The sequence below is a fragment of the Papaver somniferum genome, chromosome 5, assembly GCF_003573695.1.
Source record: "Papaver somniferum cultivar HN1 chromosome 5, ASM357369v1, whole genome shotgun sequence".
Lineage (NCBI taxonomy): Eukaryota > Viridiplantae > Streptophyta > Magnoliopsida > Ranunculales > Papaveraceae > Papaver > Papaver somniferum.
In genome coordinates this window covers 2,482,027-2,497,683 of record NC_039362.1, presented here as the reverse complement: position 1 = coordinate 2,497,683, position 15,657 = coordinate 2,482,027, and the positions used below count along the sequence as shown (strand labels likewise).

The 15,657-nt window shown below is 37.2% G+C and overlaps 2 protein-coding genes across 2 annotated transcripts; both read right to left on the bottom strand.

Annotated features, from left to right (window-relative positions):
- Nucleotides 1-124: 124 nt before the first annotated feature.
- Nucleotides 125-3,999, bottom strand: LOC113280880 (40S ribosomal protein S10-1-like). Its single transcript, XM_026529467.1, has 5 exons — nt 3,196-3,999; nt 3,064-3,112; nt 2,709-2,973; nt 2,486-2,618; nt 125-1,785 (listed from the first exon to the last, which is right to left on the bottom strand). Exons 1-5 carry the CDS (start codon nt 3,196-3,198, stop codon nt 1,714-1,716), a joined length of 522 nt encoding a protein of 173 aa, XP_026385252.1. The 5' UTR covers nt 3,199-3,999; the 3' UTR covers nt 125-1,713.
- A 2,055-nt stretch (nt 4,000-6,054) lies between these two features.
- LOC113280879 (LRR receptor-like serine/threonine-protein kinase RPK2) lies at nt 6,055-9,985 on the bottom strand. Its single transcript, XM_026529466.1, has one exon. It carries the CDS (start codon nt 9,764-9,766, stop codon nt 6,314-6,316), a length of 3,453 nt encoding a protein of 1,150 aa, XP_026385251.1. The 5' UTR covers nt 9,767-9,985; the 3' UTR covers nt 6,055-6,313.
- Between the last annotated feature and the right edge of the window lie 5,672 nt (nt 9,986-15,657).

Here is a 15,657-nt window from a genome sequence, read left to right as displayed (position 1 = left end):
TGCGCGCCCTCATTTTCACCAAGAAAATTATTTTAAAACCCATAATTTAAAAAATTCAGTTTTTCTCTTTAATAAAGGAAAAACTACTTCTCAATTCGTTTTCTTCTTCTTCCGAACTGTAAATCTTCATCAACACCTGAGTTGAAGCGCCGCTACTGTGAAATTGAGAGAGGAATTCAAGGAGATGATGATTCGGAGATCTCAGGCGAAGAATCATGGTAGAATTTGAAGTTGCTGCTGTTGTTGGATGGTGACAACCAATTGAGAAGATGATACTACTGATGGAGAGAATGGGTTTGTGGTGTAGGTGAAGGAATTCAGAGCTGATTCAAGGTGATATGATGACTTTCATGGGTTTAGAGAGATGTGTTATGTTTGGATTAAGCATCAGCAGGACTGGTCTTGTTTGGATTTGATTTTGAACAGAGATCAAAGATAATTGATGTTGCAAATTGAATCTGAGGAGAAATAGGGTTTCGAAGTACTCATGAGAAGGGGGTTTTGCTAAATTCAAGTTATTGATGTGTTGGTTTGGAAGCGAAGAGAGTGACACAAGGTTGAAATGGGTTGAGGTTTAATAAATGATGGGGTTTGAACTCGGTGATGCAGCTTGTATTGTTTGCAGTTGGGGGAGCTTAATTGAACCTGGAATGGAGTTACTGCTATTGTTGGGCTTACAAGGAAGAGAGGGGGATAACTTTTATGGTTAATGGCTGCAGTTATCAATGTTGGTGCTGGGTAATTGTGTTGCAGGTGATAGAGCTGAAATGACAGAATTCAAGTTACAAAATAAGAAGATTTTGTTGATTCTATTCTTGTTGAGTCAGGATTATGGGCTAAGAAAACAGTTAAGACGGTGTTGTGTGTGAATGAAATGCAGGTGACCTGAACAGATGGAGGTGTTGCTGTGTTGCAGCAGGAAGAAGTTGTTGTACTGGTGGTGATGTTCTGCAATTGGTCATGCTGGTGATGTTGTTGGAGCTCAGATGGAGGTGTTGTTGTGTCAAATGCAGGTGCTTGAGATATGTCAGTCTGAACTGGTGTTGTTTGTTATTGTGATGCTGCCAAGATAGCTGGAATGACTTGGTTACTGGAATGGAATGTTGCTGCAAATGGAAGTGACTGACAATGAGAAGTGAAGAGGTGGTTAAATGAGTTGTAAATGATCTGAGATGCAAGCTAAGGATGTTGAGTCATGAGATAGACCTGCTGGTATACTCTGGTACATGGATTGTTGGAGTGGTAACTGTGATTAGTGTTATGGCTTGCAGCTGTTGGTTATTCTGGTCTGTGAAGATTTGGGTTGCTTCTGTGGTGCTGAGTTGTTGAAATAAAGGGATAGGTGTTGTTGGTTGGAAAGCTACAAATGTATTGGTGTTGTTGTTGTCCATAATGGTTGGTGGTGGTGGTAATCGTTCTTTCTAAAAGAATGTTGGAAGACAACTGCTTAATGAACATAACCCTGTGAAATCCATGAAGAAGCTGATGGACTTGGGCTCAATCCAGTCTTAACAAAAAAGAAATACAGGACAGCAGATTAAATGGAAAATTCATGTTCATTCTTAACTAACTACTCATTAAAAACAGAATACTCAATAAATAACCCTATAGTTTCTAAGAGAATCACTACTTGATAAACTCTTAAAAAAAGTCACAGTTTTCCTAGATGGATAAACTTCAAGCTTCAAAATTGAATGGAAGAGCATGCATCACTCAAGCAAGGTCAGAGCTTGCAGGTCCAGCATGACCACGACATCGACCAAAACCACCTCCTCCGCGTGGATTCTGCAAGTTCATTCCAACAGTGTTGCATAATATGAAAAAAAATGTACTTGTGTAGATGAATCAAAATTTTCGCAATTTTAACTCTCATTGTCATTTTTTATAATAATCAAACTAATGCAATCCTAGAAAAAAAATTCCTCTTCCATTCCAGCCTTTAACAGAAGATGGGAGAACAAATCTCTAATAAGAGGATGTCAGCTATTAATCAAAATTAAAGAGCATTAAACCTTAACAAGTTAGATCCTCTCGGTGAGAGCAAGCTATAAAATGTAACCTTGGTGCTCGCAGTAGAACCCTTCAGATCACATCATAATAAAGTCTAGACTTCAGTAAGGAACAGTTCGGCAAGGCAAGCATGTCAAACAACAGTGCATAACTTAGGAAAACTACACGACAAAGTTTAGGTAATTCAAAAACAAAGACATGACCTGTAAGAGCCGAAATTGGTTCACCTAAGTGATTTTAGTCTAAGGTATACAAGTTAATTCAAGAATGTGGCAGATTTTTGAGGCAGCTTCATTTCAAGGCATTGCAAATGAATGGAATATGTCATTCATTCTTACTAATGTCGAGGTTGCAGTGTACACTGTCTAGTCATTATTTACTGTTGAACTTAGTCCCAAAATCAGCTTTTCCAATCATTTACAGATTGTTCAACATTCTAAACAAAAACTCTAACAACGAAGAGAGTAAAATTTACCCTGAACGAAGGCTGGAATCCCTCAGGTGCTCCACCCTTTTCTCCTCCCTCACCAGCTGGCCCTCTGGGTCCTCCACGGTATCCATCGCGATCACCACCAAACCGTGGTCTCTCTCCGTCACCACGAGGACCACTGTAGATTTCAACAATCAAAATCTATCTACACCAAAATCCTTAAAGTCTTGACACAAGAAACCACACACAAAAATAAATATATGTTTACCGACGATCTCCTTGTGGAGCGAATTTGGCTACTGTGGACTTCTTCAAGGTTGAAGGAAGAACCTCAGGTGGTAGGTTAAGATAATTTCTCAATAATTCAATTCCCTCATTGGTGAGAAACCAGTAGTAATGCATCCAAGCAAATGTTTCTCTGACATATTCCTTGGATTTGAAGCTCTGCATGAGCTTGATCACCTGTAGGTTAGGTACATCAACAGCTGGATGTTTTGCAAGATTGAAATCCTTTTTTGCATATAAAACTCCCTCTGAAATCCATTTAAACAAGAATTATAATTACTATACAAATAAAAAATGCTCGGTTTCAAACTCAATTAAAAAATAAAAAATGATTAAACCTTGAAACAGGTACTTGAATATATCTCTGCGATTCTTCTCGGATATGATCTGAACATAAAGAAGAAGAACAAGATGAAACATTAATTCTCTGTAAAGAAATCAAAAACTATGGTTTGAATCACAAAACTTACCATGATTGTTGGAAATAATGCAAAGGAGATGATGAACTCTTCCTTCTAGTTTCTTTATTTATTTATTTCGGTCTCTGTCGCCGTGCTCTGTTTGTCTTGTTTAATACTCCGGTGTAAATATGTATTAACCTTAAAAGAACCAAAACCCTAACTGCCTTTTGCAGGAAAAATGTCGGGCTTTTAATTTAGTTCGGCCAATTTCTATGGGTATATTCACTTTTATGGGCTCATTAAACAAAAGTCCCGCAATTTCAAAGAAAAACTGTCCTTCGATAATGTAAACACTAACAGCAATTCCCATGGCAATGGCCAAACTCAAACATTTGTTGAGCCACGTGAAAATTTCAAGGAGACCCATTTCTCCAATTTCTTCCACTGTAAAACCCATGCCCAGAAATCTAAAGGCGCGCACCCGGTTTTTAGGAAAAAATTATTCCTCGGCCCAAAATAATTGAAATTGTACTCTTATTCTTTCTTTTTCTTCTCTTTTTCTCCTCCATCTCCAAATCCGATCTGATTTCATAAAAATCCGGAATTTCTTCAATGAAAACAAGTTTTAGCTGTAGATCTATGATTATCAAACCTTGTTTTACAAACCCATTTAAGGATTTTCTCTGAAAAACAGAAACATGGTGGTTTTAGCCTAATTTGGGTTCCCTCTGTGGATGAAGATGGAGAACAAAGAATCGCTACTAGTACGGTACATTTGGAGCTAATATCAAATGTCCTGATGCCAATACAAACGGTTTGAATTTCAATCTTTCCTTATCTTGATTAGAAGGTGATAAATCACAAGATGCGATTCATTTTGAGTTCTTAGGGAATAATAAGGGGATTGTACAAACTAATTATATGACTGTTGGTACTGCGAATAATAGTGAACATATTCATGAGTTGGGGTTTGATTGAAGTGATGGGTTTCATGATTATGAGATTAAATGGGAAAAGGAACAGATTCATGAGTTGATGTCTTCAAATTCATAGGAATCACAAGGATCAGACATATATTCCTGTCAAGAAAAGGCGATTAAATATTCTCTAGTAAGCACAAGAGAAAGATAAGATTGCATCTAATTTTCTTTGCTTTATCATAAAAATATTCTTCTATTTTCATTTGATTTGGAATGAAATTTCTCAGCTCTAAGTATCGTCAAAATTCGTTTTCTCCTCCCTTCTATGAGAAATGTGATTATCTCCGTACCAAAATTTAGTGGGAAGGTATGAACACCATATGATTATGAGGCATGTATGGGGTTTTTCAGAAAAGAGACTAATCCATCTACAAATTTGTTGATTCAATAGTCTGTTAGTAGTATGAATTAGCACCTGCTTGTTAGACATTGTTTTTTGTTTTGACTAAGAGTTTCCTGTGTATATATGCTGAGGAAAAACAATTGGGTGTCCAAAACTAATAGTTATCTCTAGCGTGAGTGAAGGCTTGTTTGCCAGACACACACCAGTTGTTCGATAAAATGACTTCTTCAGAAATTAGTCAATGGTGGTGTTGATGTTGGTTTCAATCGGTTACGCATTTAAAAGAAAATGGAGCTAAAAGCATGTTGCAGTGGCAAGGCAAAGGAGATGGAAATATAAATGGGTTTGTGTGCGTGTGACGTGCATTTAAAAGAAAATGGAGATGTAAATAGTGATGCATAACACGTTATGCATCTACAAATTTGTTGCATAACTTGTTACGCATTCTCGAAATTAGTTGCATAACACGTTCTACAACTTTTTCTTTTTCATAACTTGTTATGCAGTTCAGAAAACGGTTGCATAACACGTTATGCAGCTACTTTTTTCTTAGTATTGAAACCAACAAAAAATAAGCTTGCATAACTTGTCATGCACCTATGATAATATTTGCATTACATGTTATGCAGTCACGAAAATAACTGCATAACCTGATATGCATCCTAAAATATGGTTGCATAATGCATAGGAAAAAGTGTTGCACAATCTTTTATGCATCGAGAAAATATGTGCATAACCTGTTATGCATCCGAAAATATGGTTGCATAATGCATCATGCATTAATTTTTTATGTACGCACTAAAATCAACCAAAACAATGGCTACATAACTTGTTATGCAGATGCATAATTTGTTATGCAGTCGAGAAAATGGTTGCATAATTTGTTATGCGTCTGCATAATGCGTTATGCATCCTTTTTGGTGGCTGCATAATGGTTATGTATCAAGTTTTCGAAAATTTTGCCTAAAACGATGATCACTTCCGATTTTTTCATGAAAAATAAAAATTTGATATTGTTGTTTGTACTCGTTGCGTAGCTCTCTTTAAAAGATTTCCAACGATATAAAATTTGTAAACTTCCAAGGCGCGGATTTTTGGATATGTTATGTCCAAGTTGCGTTGCCAATTATACCCTTGATGCATAACCCGTCATGCAGATGCATAATCCATCACGCAGATATTTTTAATAATTTCATATAATTATGGGTGTCACGGAAATAATTATGGATGTCACGGTACCCAAAATTAATTGTGGACTTGACAATAAAAATATTATTTTTTTGAGTCTCCCCTAATTTTCCCATTTGATTAACTCGTCGAGATTTGGACGAGACTGTAAAACACCGAGGATATTTGGACTAGAGCGTCATGGGCTTTGGAGGGGTAGATTAGAGCGTCCAAAGCCCACTAAAAATGGGATTACGCGATTAATTTCTACAATAGAGGAACACGCTGATCATCCGCAAACTATAGACACAGGCACAGCTAATGTAAGTTCGCCTTGACCATACAAAATGGGGAAAGAGATACTCGTGAATGCTAAACCTCAACACCCTGCGTGTTTTATGGTTTTATTTGATTGCAAAAATAGAAAAAGAACCGCAATACATGTAAGAAGACGTTGGAATCAGTAAAGAGAAGACGACATCTGCATTCTTGAACAGATTCATTCATCAAGTCCGAGCAAGAGTGAAGAAGAAATGGCTAATTGGAATTATATTACAAGTGGGACAACTGCAACAACAACTCAGACTCGAACCTGAGCGAGGAATGGCCGGAAAAAATTGGACTGGTTGCTCCAAAGAGCATAAATTACAAGTCTTGGCCTACTGAATATGTTAATCAATAATAGTACAACATACACCTAACTAACACCACGTACGTGTTGAAGTTGCTTCAGCCGTTGAACGACCTGCTTCATCGTTGGCCGGATTGAAAGAGAATCCACAGTACACATGACAGCCAGATGCAGAGTCTCCACCAAATTATCATGGGGACCTGAATCCCATAAACCAGTGGTGAAGAACTCCTTGGCCCTGCCCTGTCTAAGAAGCATACATGCCCATCCAACGATATTGAAACCATTCCCGTACGGTGAAAACGAGGGGTCCAAAGCTTTTTTATCAGAGATAAGCTCAAGAAGCACCACGCCATAACTGTAGACATCAGCTTTATCAGAAACACGACAAGTCATTGCATACTCCGGAGCTACATAACCAAAAGTCCCAGCAACACCGGTTGTAGCATGGGTTTCAGAGGTACCCAAGAGTCTAGCCAATCCAAAATCAGACAGATAAGCATTGTAATCGTTATCCAATAAGATATTGCTTGGCTTGACATCGCGATGAAGCACCCGCGGCACACATTCGTCGTGAAGATATGCTAGTGCACGAGCAATATCCAGAGCGATTTTGTGAAGTGTTTTCCAATCCACTGCTCTCTCAGACCTTTCCTGAATGAAATTCTCTAAATTACCCCCTGACAAGTAGTTATAAATGAGAAACATCTCCGTTTCACTAGCATGGTAACCTATCAACGTGACAAGATTTTGATGACGCATCCTTCCAAGGGTCTTGATCTCTGCATGGAACTGCTGAACCCCTTGGAACCGCCCAACTGAGAGCCTCTTTATAGCCACCAGAAATCCTGGAGTGATTTCGGCCTTGTAAGTAGCCCCAAAGCCTCCATTCCCAATGCAGTTGCTTGCATTAAAGCTACCTGTTCCCCGCACAACATTTTCGTAAGACAGTGGAACCCCTATGTCGTTGAAAATAGTAACCTCTCTTCTTCTATCCGACCCTCCAACCCTGGACTTCGGAACACACTTTCTTGTGTACAAGAAAAGGACTACCAGAGCTAGAAGCACGGAAACAATTGCTGATGCCGAGGCTACTGATGCAATTTCAATGGAATTAAATCCCCTACTTTTGTTAATAGCAGGTGGAGGAGGGGCCCCCATATAATTTTGCAAGTCCCCATTCCTTCTCTGAACATCTGAAGTTGGTCTTGATAGAGCATACAAATGACAAGACTGAAGAAAAGGGTTGCCACGAACACTGCTGCAATTCATCAGATCCTCGCTCCATGGAATAGGCCCAGATAGATTATTGAAGGACACATTAAACGTAGAGAGCTTTGTAACATTAGCCAAACCAGATGGGATTTGCCCTGAGAGTTTATTGCTGTTTAGCAGAAGAACAGTCAGGTTTTTCAGATTTGCAATATCTCCTGGAATCTCACTAGCAAGAGAATTCGAAGAAAGATCCAACACTTTCAGAGAGTGCAACTGTCCCAAGCTAGAAGGGATTTCACCAGTCAGGTTATTAGAAGCCAACAAGAGATACTGCAGGTCCTTTAACCTGCCAAGACTGACTGGAATAGGACCGTACAACTTGTTCCTACTCAAATCCAGAGTGACAAGAGACTCGAAATCCCCAAAACTTTGAGGCACTGATCCGCTAATCGAGTTCCCTGATATATCCAAAAGTTTGAGAGATCTGCACATTCCACCCGCCTCCACTGGAAGTGGTCCGGAAATTTGATTATCGCTAACATTCGCTACCATCCCATTCAGTGCATCACATTTTTCAAACAGAACTTCAGGGAATGATCCGTTGAGCTTATTTCCACCAGCAAGAAATGCATAAGCAGTCTGATCTCCAAGTCTTTCAGAAGCAATTGGCAAAGACAGGAGAGAACCAGTAAGGTTATTCCCACCAAAATTATGAAAAATTCCAAAATTCCCACTGGCTCCGAAAGACGGCAACAAGGACCCTGTCTGAGATTTATACGCAAAAAAAGATGAATATGCAGATGCGGGATCGAAAGGTTGGGTACCATAAGCACGTAACGAGGGAAGAGGAGGGCAAACTCCCTGACTGAAAATGGGTATAGAGCCTGTTAAGAGGTTCCCGCTCACATCAAACACAGACATACAAGGAACTGTAAGGTTCTGATTAAGTATCCCAGTCAGCCTATTTGAGCTCAAATCAAGAAAATGAAGATTCTTACAAGACCCAAACACCTCAGGTATTCCTCCAGTAAAAAGATTCTGACCCAAGTTAACCATTTCCAAGTTTTGACAAGCACCCCAATTCCTCGGAATCTCACCTTCAAGCGTAGCTCTTGGTGCCCAAATTATCTTCAGCTTCGGCAGTGTGGTAATTTCCACAGGAACAGCACCTTGGAAATAATTGAAATCGTCTTCAGAAGCAGAGCGCAACCGAAATGAAGAATCCCCTCCCCTTGGATACTCTAAAATCCCCACGGGATCAAACATATTTGAGAGGATTAATACAGATAATTCCCGACATTTTCCTAGTTCAGCCGGTATAGACCCACTAAGGCTGTTCCTTGACACATCCAACACTTGGAGATTTTCAAGCTTACCTAGTTCAGGAGGTATAACATCTTCCAACATATTAGCAAACAGCAGCAATGATTCCAGCTGTTTACACTCCCCCAAACTACTAGGAACCTCACCGACTAAGAAATTTCCAGAAAGATCGAGATGCACGAGACTCCCACAGTTAGCTCCAATCTCCTTGGGTATCGACCCACCCAGTTCATTCAGTGACAGATAAAGCCCCCTCAAGTTGGATAACTTGGCGATAAACCTAGGAACCGTCCCATTCACCTGGTTACGAGCTAAATTGATAATCTCTAACCCAAGACATTTCTCCAGTGACCCCGGAATCTCTCCAGAAATCTCATTAAACCCAAGATTAAGAACCCTTAAACTCTTCAATCCCCCAATTTGACTAGACAAAACCCCATTAAACGAATTCCCTTCTAGATCAAGCACTTGTAAATTCCTCAACCCCCAAATTTCAACAGGAATTTCACCACTCAAATCATGAAACGGCAAAGACAAAACTCTAAGCTCAGTTAGTTTCCCAATCAAAGGAGACAACTTTCCTTTCAGTTTCCACTCATTCTCAACACAATTCCTCCTAATCCCAAACCCATACAAAGGAAATTGAAGATATTTAGAACAAGTTCGAGTCTTACCTCCTCCTCCGCCACCAGCACCAGAGATGTTAAGTGAGACAACCCTAGCTTTCTGATCACAAGTAACACCAACCCAAGAACAGTGATCATCGTTGTTATTCTTCCATGAAGATAAAACCCCAAAAGGGTCTACAACTGAAGACTTAAACTCAAGCAAAACATATTTATCTGAATTAACAACAGCAACACGACCAGCAGAAGCAAAAGTACACAATAAGAAGAGTAGATCCAAAGTCAGAAGAAGAACATGAATACTACTATGATTATTAGGATTATGTTTACATCTGATTCCTGATAAACAGCGCATCTCTCTCCTTCACTTGAAACTCACTACATACAAACGGGTTTATGATGATGATGATTGATGATGGAGAAGATGAAAGAAAGAAAGATGGATTTTTTTTTTCTCTTTCTGAAACCCTAAACTTTTTTTGTTTATTTAATTAAAATTATTAAAAATGTTGGGAGAAGGAAAAAAGAAAGACAACTGTGTGCTCAAAAAGACACTTGTGTTTTTGGGTTAAAATGAAAACGCGTTCTTTTTGAGTTTTCTACTTCTTCTTCTTCTCGCTCAGTCTCGGACGGTGAAAGAGAGAAAGAAAGTCCGTCTTGTGTGTGTGTCTTTTTTCTTCATTGGTGGGGTCTTCGTGGGTCCTTCTGTCGGTCAAATCGCCATCCTCTCATTTTCTCACACTCAAGATGAAAGTCTTTCTTCACGGATGGAGAGGAGAAAGAAAATTTTAACCATCTGTTTCTGGATTGTACAATTGCTAAACAAGTGTGGATGCATTTTGATTTTGATATGTGATTTATAAGAGATGGAACTAACAACTTTCATGGATCGTTATATAACTGTTTTCGATACTCCAACGGAGGTGGATTTGCATAGATTGGCAAGCCTTGTGTAAAATAATCATATGACAAATCTGGGAAGCGAGATGTAACATAACATTCAAAAAAGAAACTCAAAATAGTGAAAGAACAACAAACAATATCATTAAGTTTATAAATAGTTATGGCACAACTCGTGGGTCAGATAATGATATAATGCAACTTATATATTATAACCCACTGAATAATGCAAACACTCGAGGTTACTACAGATCAACCACAGGGACAAACATAGCTAATGGACATAGAAATCAAAATAATCCTAACAATGGTGAATTCAGGAGCTAATTGTTTTCAATACACCGACAAAGGTGGATTTGCATAGATTGGCAAGCCTTGTGTAAAATAATCATATGACAAATCTGGAACGCCAGATGCAACATAACATTCAAAAATCAAACTCAAAATAGCGAAAGAACAACAAACAATATAAGTTTATACAATTATGGGACAGTTTATGTGTCAGATAATGATATTATGCAACTTCTGTACTATAATCCACTGAATGATGCAATACTCAAGGTTACTACAGGTCAACCACAAGGAAAAACAGGGCTAATGGACATAAAAATCAAAATACTCCTAACAGTGGTAAATTCAGGAGCTAAAATTGGCATTTGACGAGCACTTTGTGACTTTACAGGATATATTAGGGAAGCTAGAAGACTTCACGCAGACTACACAACTAGAGAACAACCAGATAGACTTGGAGCAGACACGGCTTCAAGTGACTAATAGAATGGAGCGAATATTCTATCATTTTCAGGAGCGACTCAGAACCCACTCTCTTGCTGCTAATTCGAAAGTACGCAATTGCAAAGGAGTAAAGATACGAGAATAATATTGCAGAAGGAAATATAACTTAGAAAGACATATATTTCAAAGTTTTATCTTTTACTCTTGTTTTAAGAATTAATGTAATTTGGACAGTCAAAATCTCTATTTTTTGTAACAAATATGCCATAATGCATGATTGAAAGAAGATACCTCAAAGAAAATTCTAAACTACCTAAACATTCAAACATGGAATGAAGATGTAACAGTTTGCTGAAACTCCCCTTCCAGAGCTTATGGTCCTTTATTTTCAATATATTAAGGGAAACCTTTTTTTCGATTGGAAAAAAAAAACATTTCCAAGGACGGAGAGGAGGAAACTCTTCCAAAATAAATATGTGTTTCGGTACAAACAACTCGGTGGTTTCGCATAAACTCTATTAAGGAGTAAGTCACGGGTTCAATAATTGTGTAGTTGGGTTTGCGCAATTAGGTCAGGCAGTTAGATCAGTCAGACTGGCTGGATTTCTGATAGGGTCCAGAGTCCAACTTTCGCGTATCAAATTTGACAGTCGGATCAATCCGACTGAATGGATTCGAGTAAGGGTTAAACAAAAAATTGAGTTAGTCTCATGATATTCGAGTGAGACTCGTATTTTTTTCTTCCAAACATGATTTTGTGTTTGTCACTGTGGACCCCAAAAACGCTCGGTACGATATGATTTTTAAATTAAGTTCTTCATTTGTGGATGCTGCAAAGGGAATGGTTGTGCCATACGCAAAACAAAAGAAAGTTATAGAACGGCAGACAAATCGGGTTTGATGGTATTTTTTATTGATGTCTGCTTAACCAAAGTTTTCATTTCCTTAACAAATTCATTATTAGGAGGCAAGTCCAATGGCTATGAAAAAAAATAAAAAGAGTGTTTTATGAAATGATCACTTTCCTTCAGTGGTTTCATAGAATGGTCATACCTTTAGTTAGTGTTTACAAAATGGTCTTTTCACACCGGACTTAACTATTTTGAGAAAAAAATCTTCAATATCCCTTGTTTATATCACAATTACTTTTATTTTTATTTCTTTTAACCCTTCTGTGGCTTCGACACAAGATTGGAAATGGTGAAACCTTTTGAGACCTGTGGTGTGAATGCCATGGAGTAGTATCTTTGCAACATGTAAACGGTGTAAAAATTTGTTGTAAAAAGTGGTGTATACTTAACATTTTCAAAGGTAATTTAACAGAAGAAAGAATAAATTTCTTATAATCCTAAAACTAACGAATGTATAACCATTTTGATAATTACTTGTAACAATGCAATGATTTTTTAAGCTGGAAGAAGAAAGTGTGGCCATTCTTGATAGTACTATAAAACAATCGGTGTGCCCGTGGACAATGAAGAATACATAAACTCTATATGAAAGAATCTATTTTCTGGGATTCATCGGACACTTACCTATAAAACTTTTTTTCTCCTCTTTCTCTCCTTACTCTTTCCTAGAAATAAAAAAAAACAACCTTACATCTAAGCAAGGATTTTATTTTATTATGAATAAAAATAGTTTGATTTGTGTTTTTTAGGTTTCTTTTTATCGTTTTCGGTGTCTATGGACACATTTCTTCGCTATTTAAGCGATATTTTCTTTGTCTTTAGGACGACTTTTTCTTCGCTCTATTAGTGATTCTTTCAAATCTTCATGGTGTTTCTTGGCTTGTTATTATCGATTCATCAAGAACATCAACGATTATGCTCGGTGTCGCTTTGGATTTATCTTCAATATATAAGAGGGATTTAGGGAATCCGAATTCGTTTGGATCTACAAGATTTTAGGCAAAATACTCCTTTGGAGCATCACTTATTAAAGAATATAATCATTTTAAATGGTCGGAGTTTATTCTGGTTCACACCATCATTCATCACTACTACATCCAAAAAAATTGGATATCTTTGCGGTTCATAACTCTTTCTCTTCGCTAAGTATTTGCAATCGATGTCATTATTTATATTAGGTTTTGACTATCTTGTATTTTGGTGTTTTTGATAATCTTATAAGCAATCAGGTAATCACTATTTTGGTTTGAATATATTGAAATCTGATTTGATATAAAAAAAAAAAAGAACTTATCCATAAATGTTCACCAAAATATTTGTTCGGAGCTTTATCAATCTAAATACAGTTGAACTAACTAAAAAAATAGGGGACAACAAATACCTAACGGCCAAGATACAGCCGAGCCGCTATGAGATGGCCAGGATAGTCAGACTCCCAAAAATAGGCATTTTCCCGTACTACTTGCCCTTTTGGCTATCCAATAGTGGACAATAAATTCTCAAGCTTGTTAATTGACGTGTTCCATTGGAAATTTCCTAACCGTAGTGAAAACTGCCATAAGATTGAAACAAAATTTATGTTTTGATTCAATAAATTTATTTGTTTGGTTTGTAATTAACTGATGCCTCTACCATTACGCGTATTAGAAATCTCGTCCCTCATTATATAATCCTCAAATTAAATCAAAATATTAGATTAAAATTCTTATTTATTAAAAATTGTGCCCCATATTACAGCCTGAAAGTCTTATTTTAATTCGGCGTTTATTTTAATTTTATCTTGATATATGATGACACTTAACAATATAATGGGATCTCATAAAGTCTTCGAGGAAAGATAGTTTATTTTACCCAGCAAAGGGTTTACTTCATGGATTGGGGCATACAAGATTTTGAAGGAGTTTAAAAACAACCATTAGAATTTATTGGAAAACGATCTCTAAGATTTTTGTTTCATAAGGAGGCTTTTTTACCCTTTAATTTTTGTGGTCGGCACTAGACCGTCGAGCTTTCTCAAGTTTACTATTTAGGAGGTTGATACTTTTATGAATATTTTCTGTAAACCTCCATGCTCTATTAAGAAAGGTCGAAATATTGAAGTTTAAAGGAAAGGCGATTGATGGACGAGTCGAGAGAGTACAAATTTCATAAAACAAGCATGAGAGATGAGAGAGAATAAGAAAAAAGGTCAACCAAGAGCTAAACACCGAAACGGCTTTCGTAACTTTTGCATATCAGGAGAGGTCCGAGAGGATTTCAACAAAAAAAGAATATGGTCGCAACCCAAGTTAAATGATATACCTTGGTAATTAGCTGGATATTGTTGTGACCATTGATGTGAGACCAGTACTTGGTCTAGTCTTTTTAAAATATCAATTGAACCTCTACGGTTGTTTATTCATGTTTATGGGGAGCCTTCATAAACAAAATCTTGCAAATAGAGAATATCCATCACTTTCTAATAAAAGAGTTAGCACTAGATAAGGTCTGATTTCCACCTTGCTTTTAAGATGGATCCAAGATGATGTTAAAGTCACCAAGAAACGCTCATGGTTGAGAACTCATATGCGACTATTGTTTAAACTTGTCATCTCAAGTTATTGCATTGTATAACAAAAATATGGAAACTCATTAGCTCAGATAATTTTCTACAATATACCTCCACAAAAATAGCTGATTTATCTGGTATTTGTATCTCTAACTAGATATCTGAGGAGGACCCTTGATCTCACATCGAAACCAACATCATTGTATTTGTTGGAACAGAGGAAGAGGCTTGACCACGAAACAATTGATGGGATTTTCATAAAAGGTGACAGATGCTTCAATTATGTGTATGTCTCTGGATTCTTTGGTAGCATTGTTAAATATGTTATCTTATAGATTAGTATGAGATTATCCCATTAAAAGTAGTTCTTCATGATGTTCCAGTTGTTGAAGTACGAAGTCAAAGTATCAACTCACACTTGCTGAGATGAAGATGCACCAACCCAAGCCTCAAACAAGTTACTCTAAAACTGAACAGAACATGGTGATATACATATTTTTGTATCTGAATTGTTCTCAATTCTCTGTATTATAAGTGCTCGATTGTGTACTCATTTTTTTATTTTATGTGTTTATACGTATTTCTTGGGAAATAAACATTAATGGAAAAATTGGCTCGACAAATTACTAAAGGAACCCAAGGAATTGATAAAGGCAGTCATATGAATATGCTAAAGGGACCCCCGGATTGGATAAGGGAACCCCCTTCTTAGCCATTTGCAGCATCATTGTTGTTAAAGATCCGTAGCCATAACAATAAGAAAACAGATGTTCTCAATCATTGTTATACAGTGTCATAGTATCATTATAGATAATCAAAGTCCAATTGTATCACAACTTTGAAATAATACTATGGTGATATGTATCACTCCCCTTAGTCAATACTTCATCTTACAATGAAAATCACTCCCCCTTACATAATGATCCGTAAACCATATGTATGCAGTGTGAACTACCAAATAATTCTCCCCCTTTTTGTCAATGTAAATTGGCAAAGGTACGAAAACTACGGGATCACAATAAATTCAAAAAGATACTTCATTACTAAAAGAGAACATATCAACTGTGTTTCGATGATTTCACACAGTCGAAACTTAGTGTATTCATCAAAGAGTTTATAAAGATACAAGTTAACTCCTACAATATTCCACAG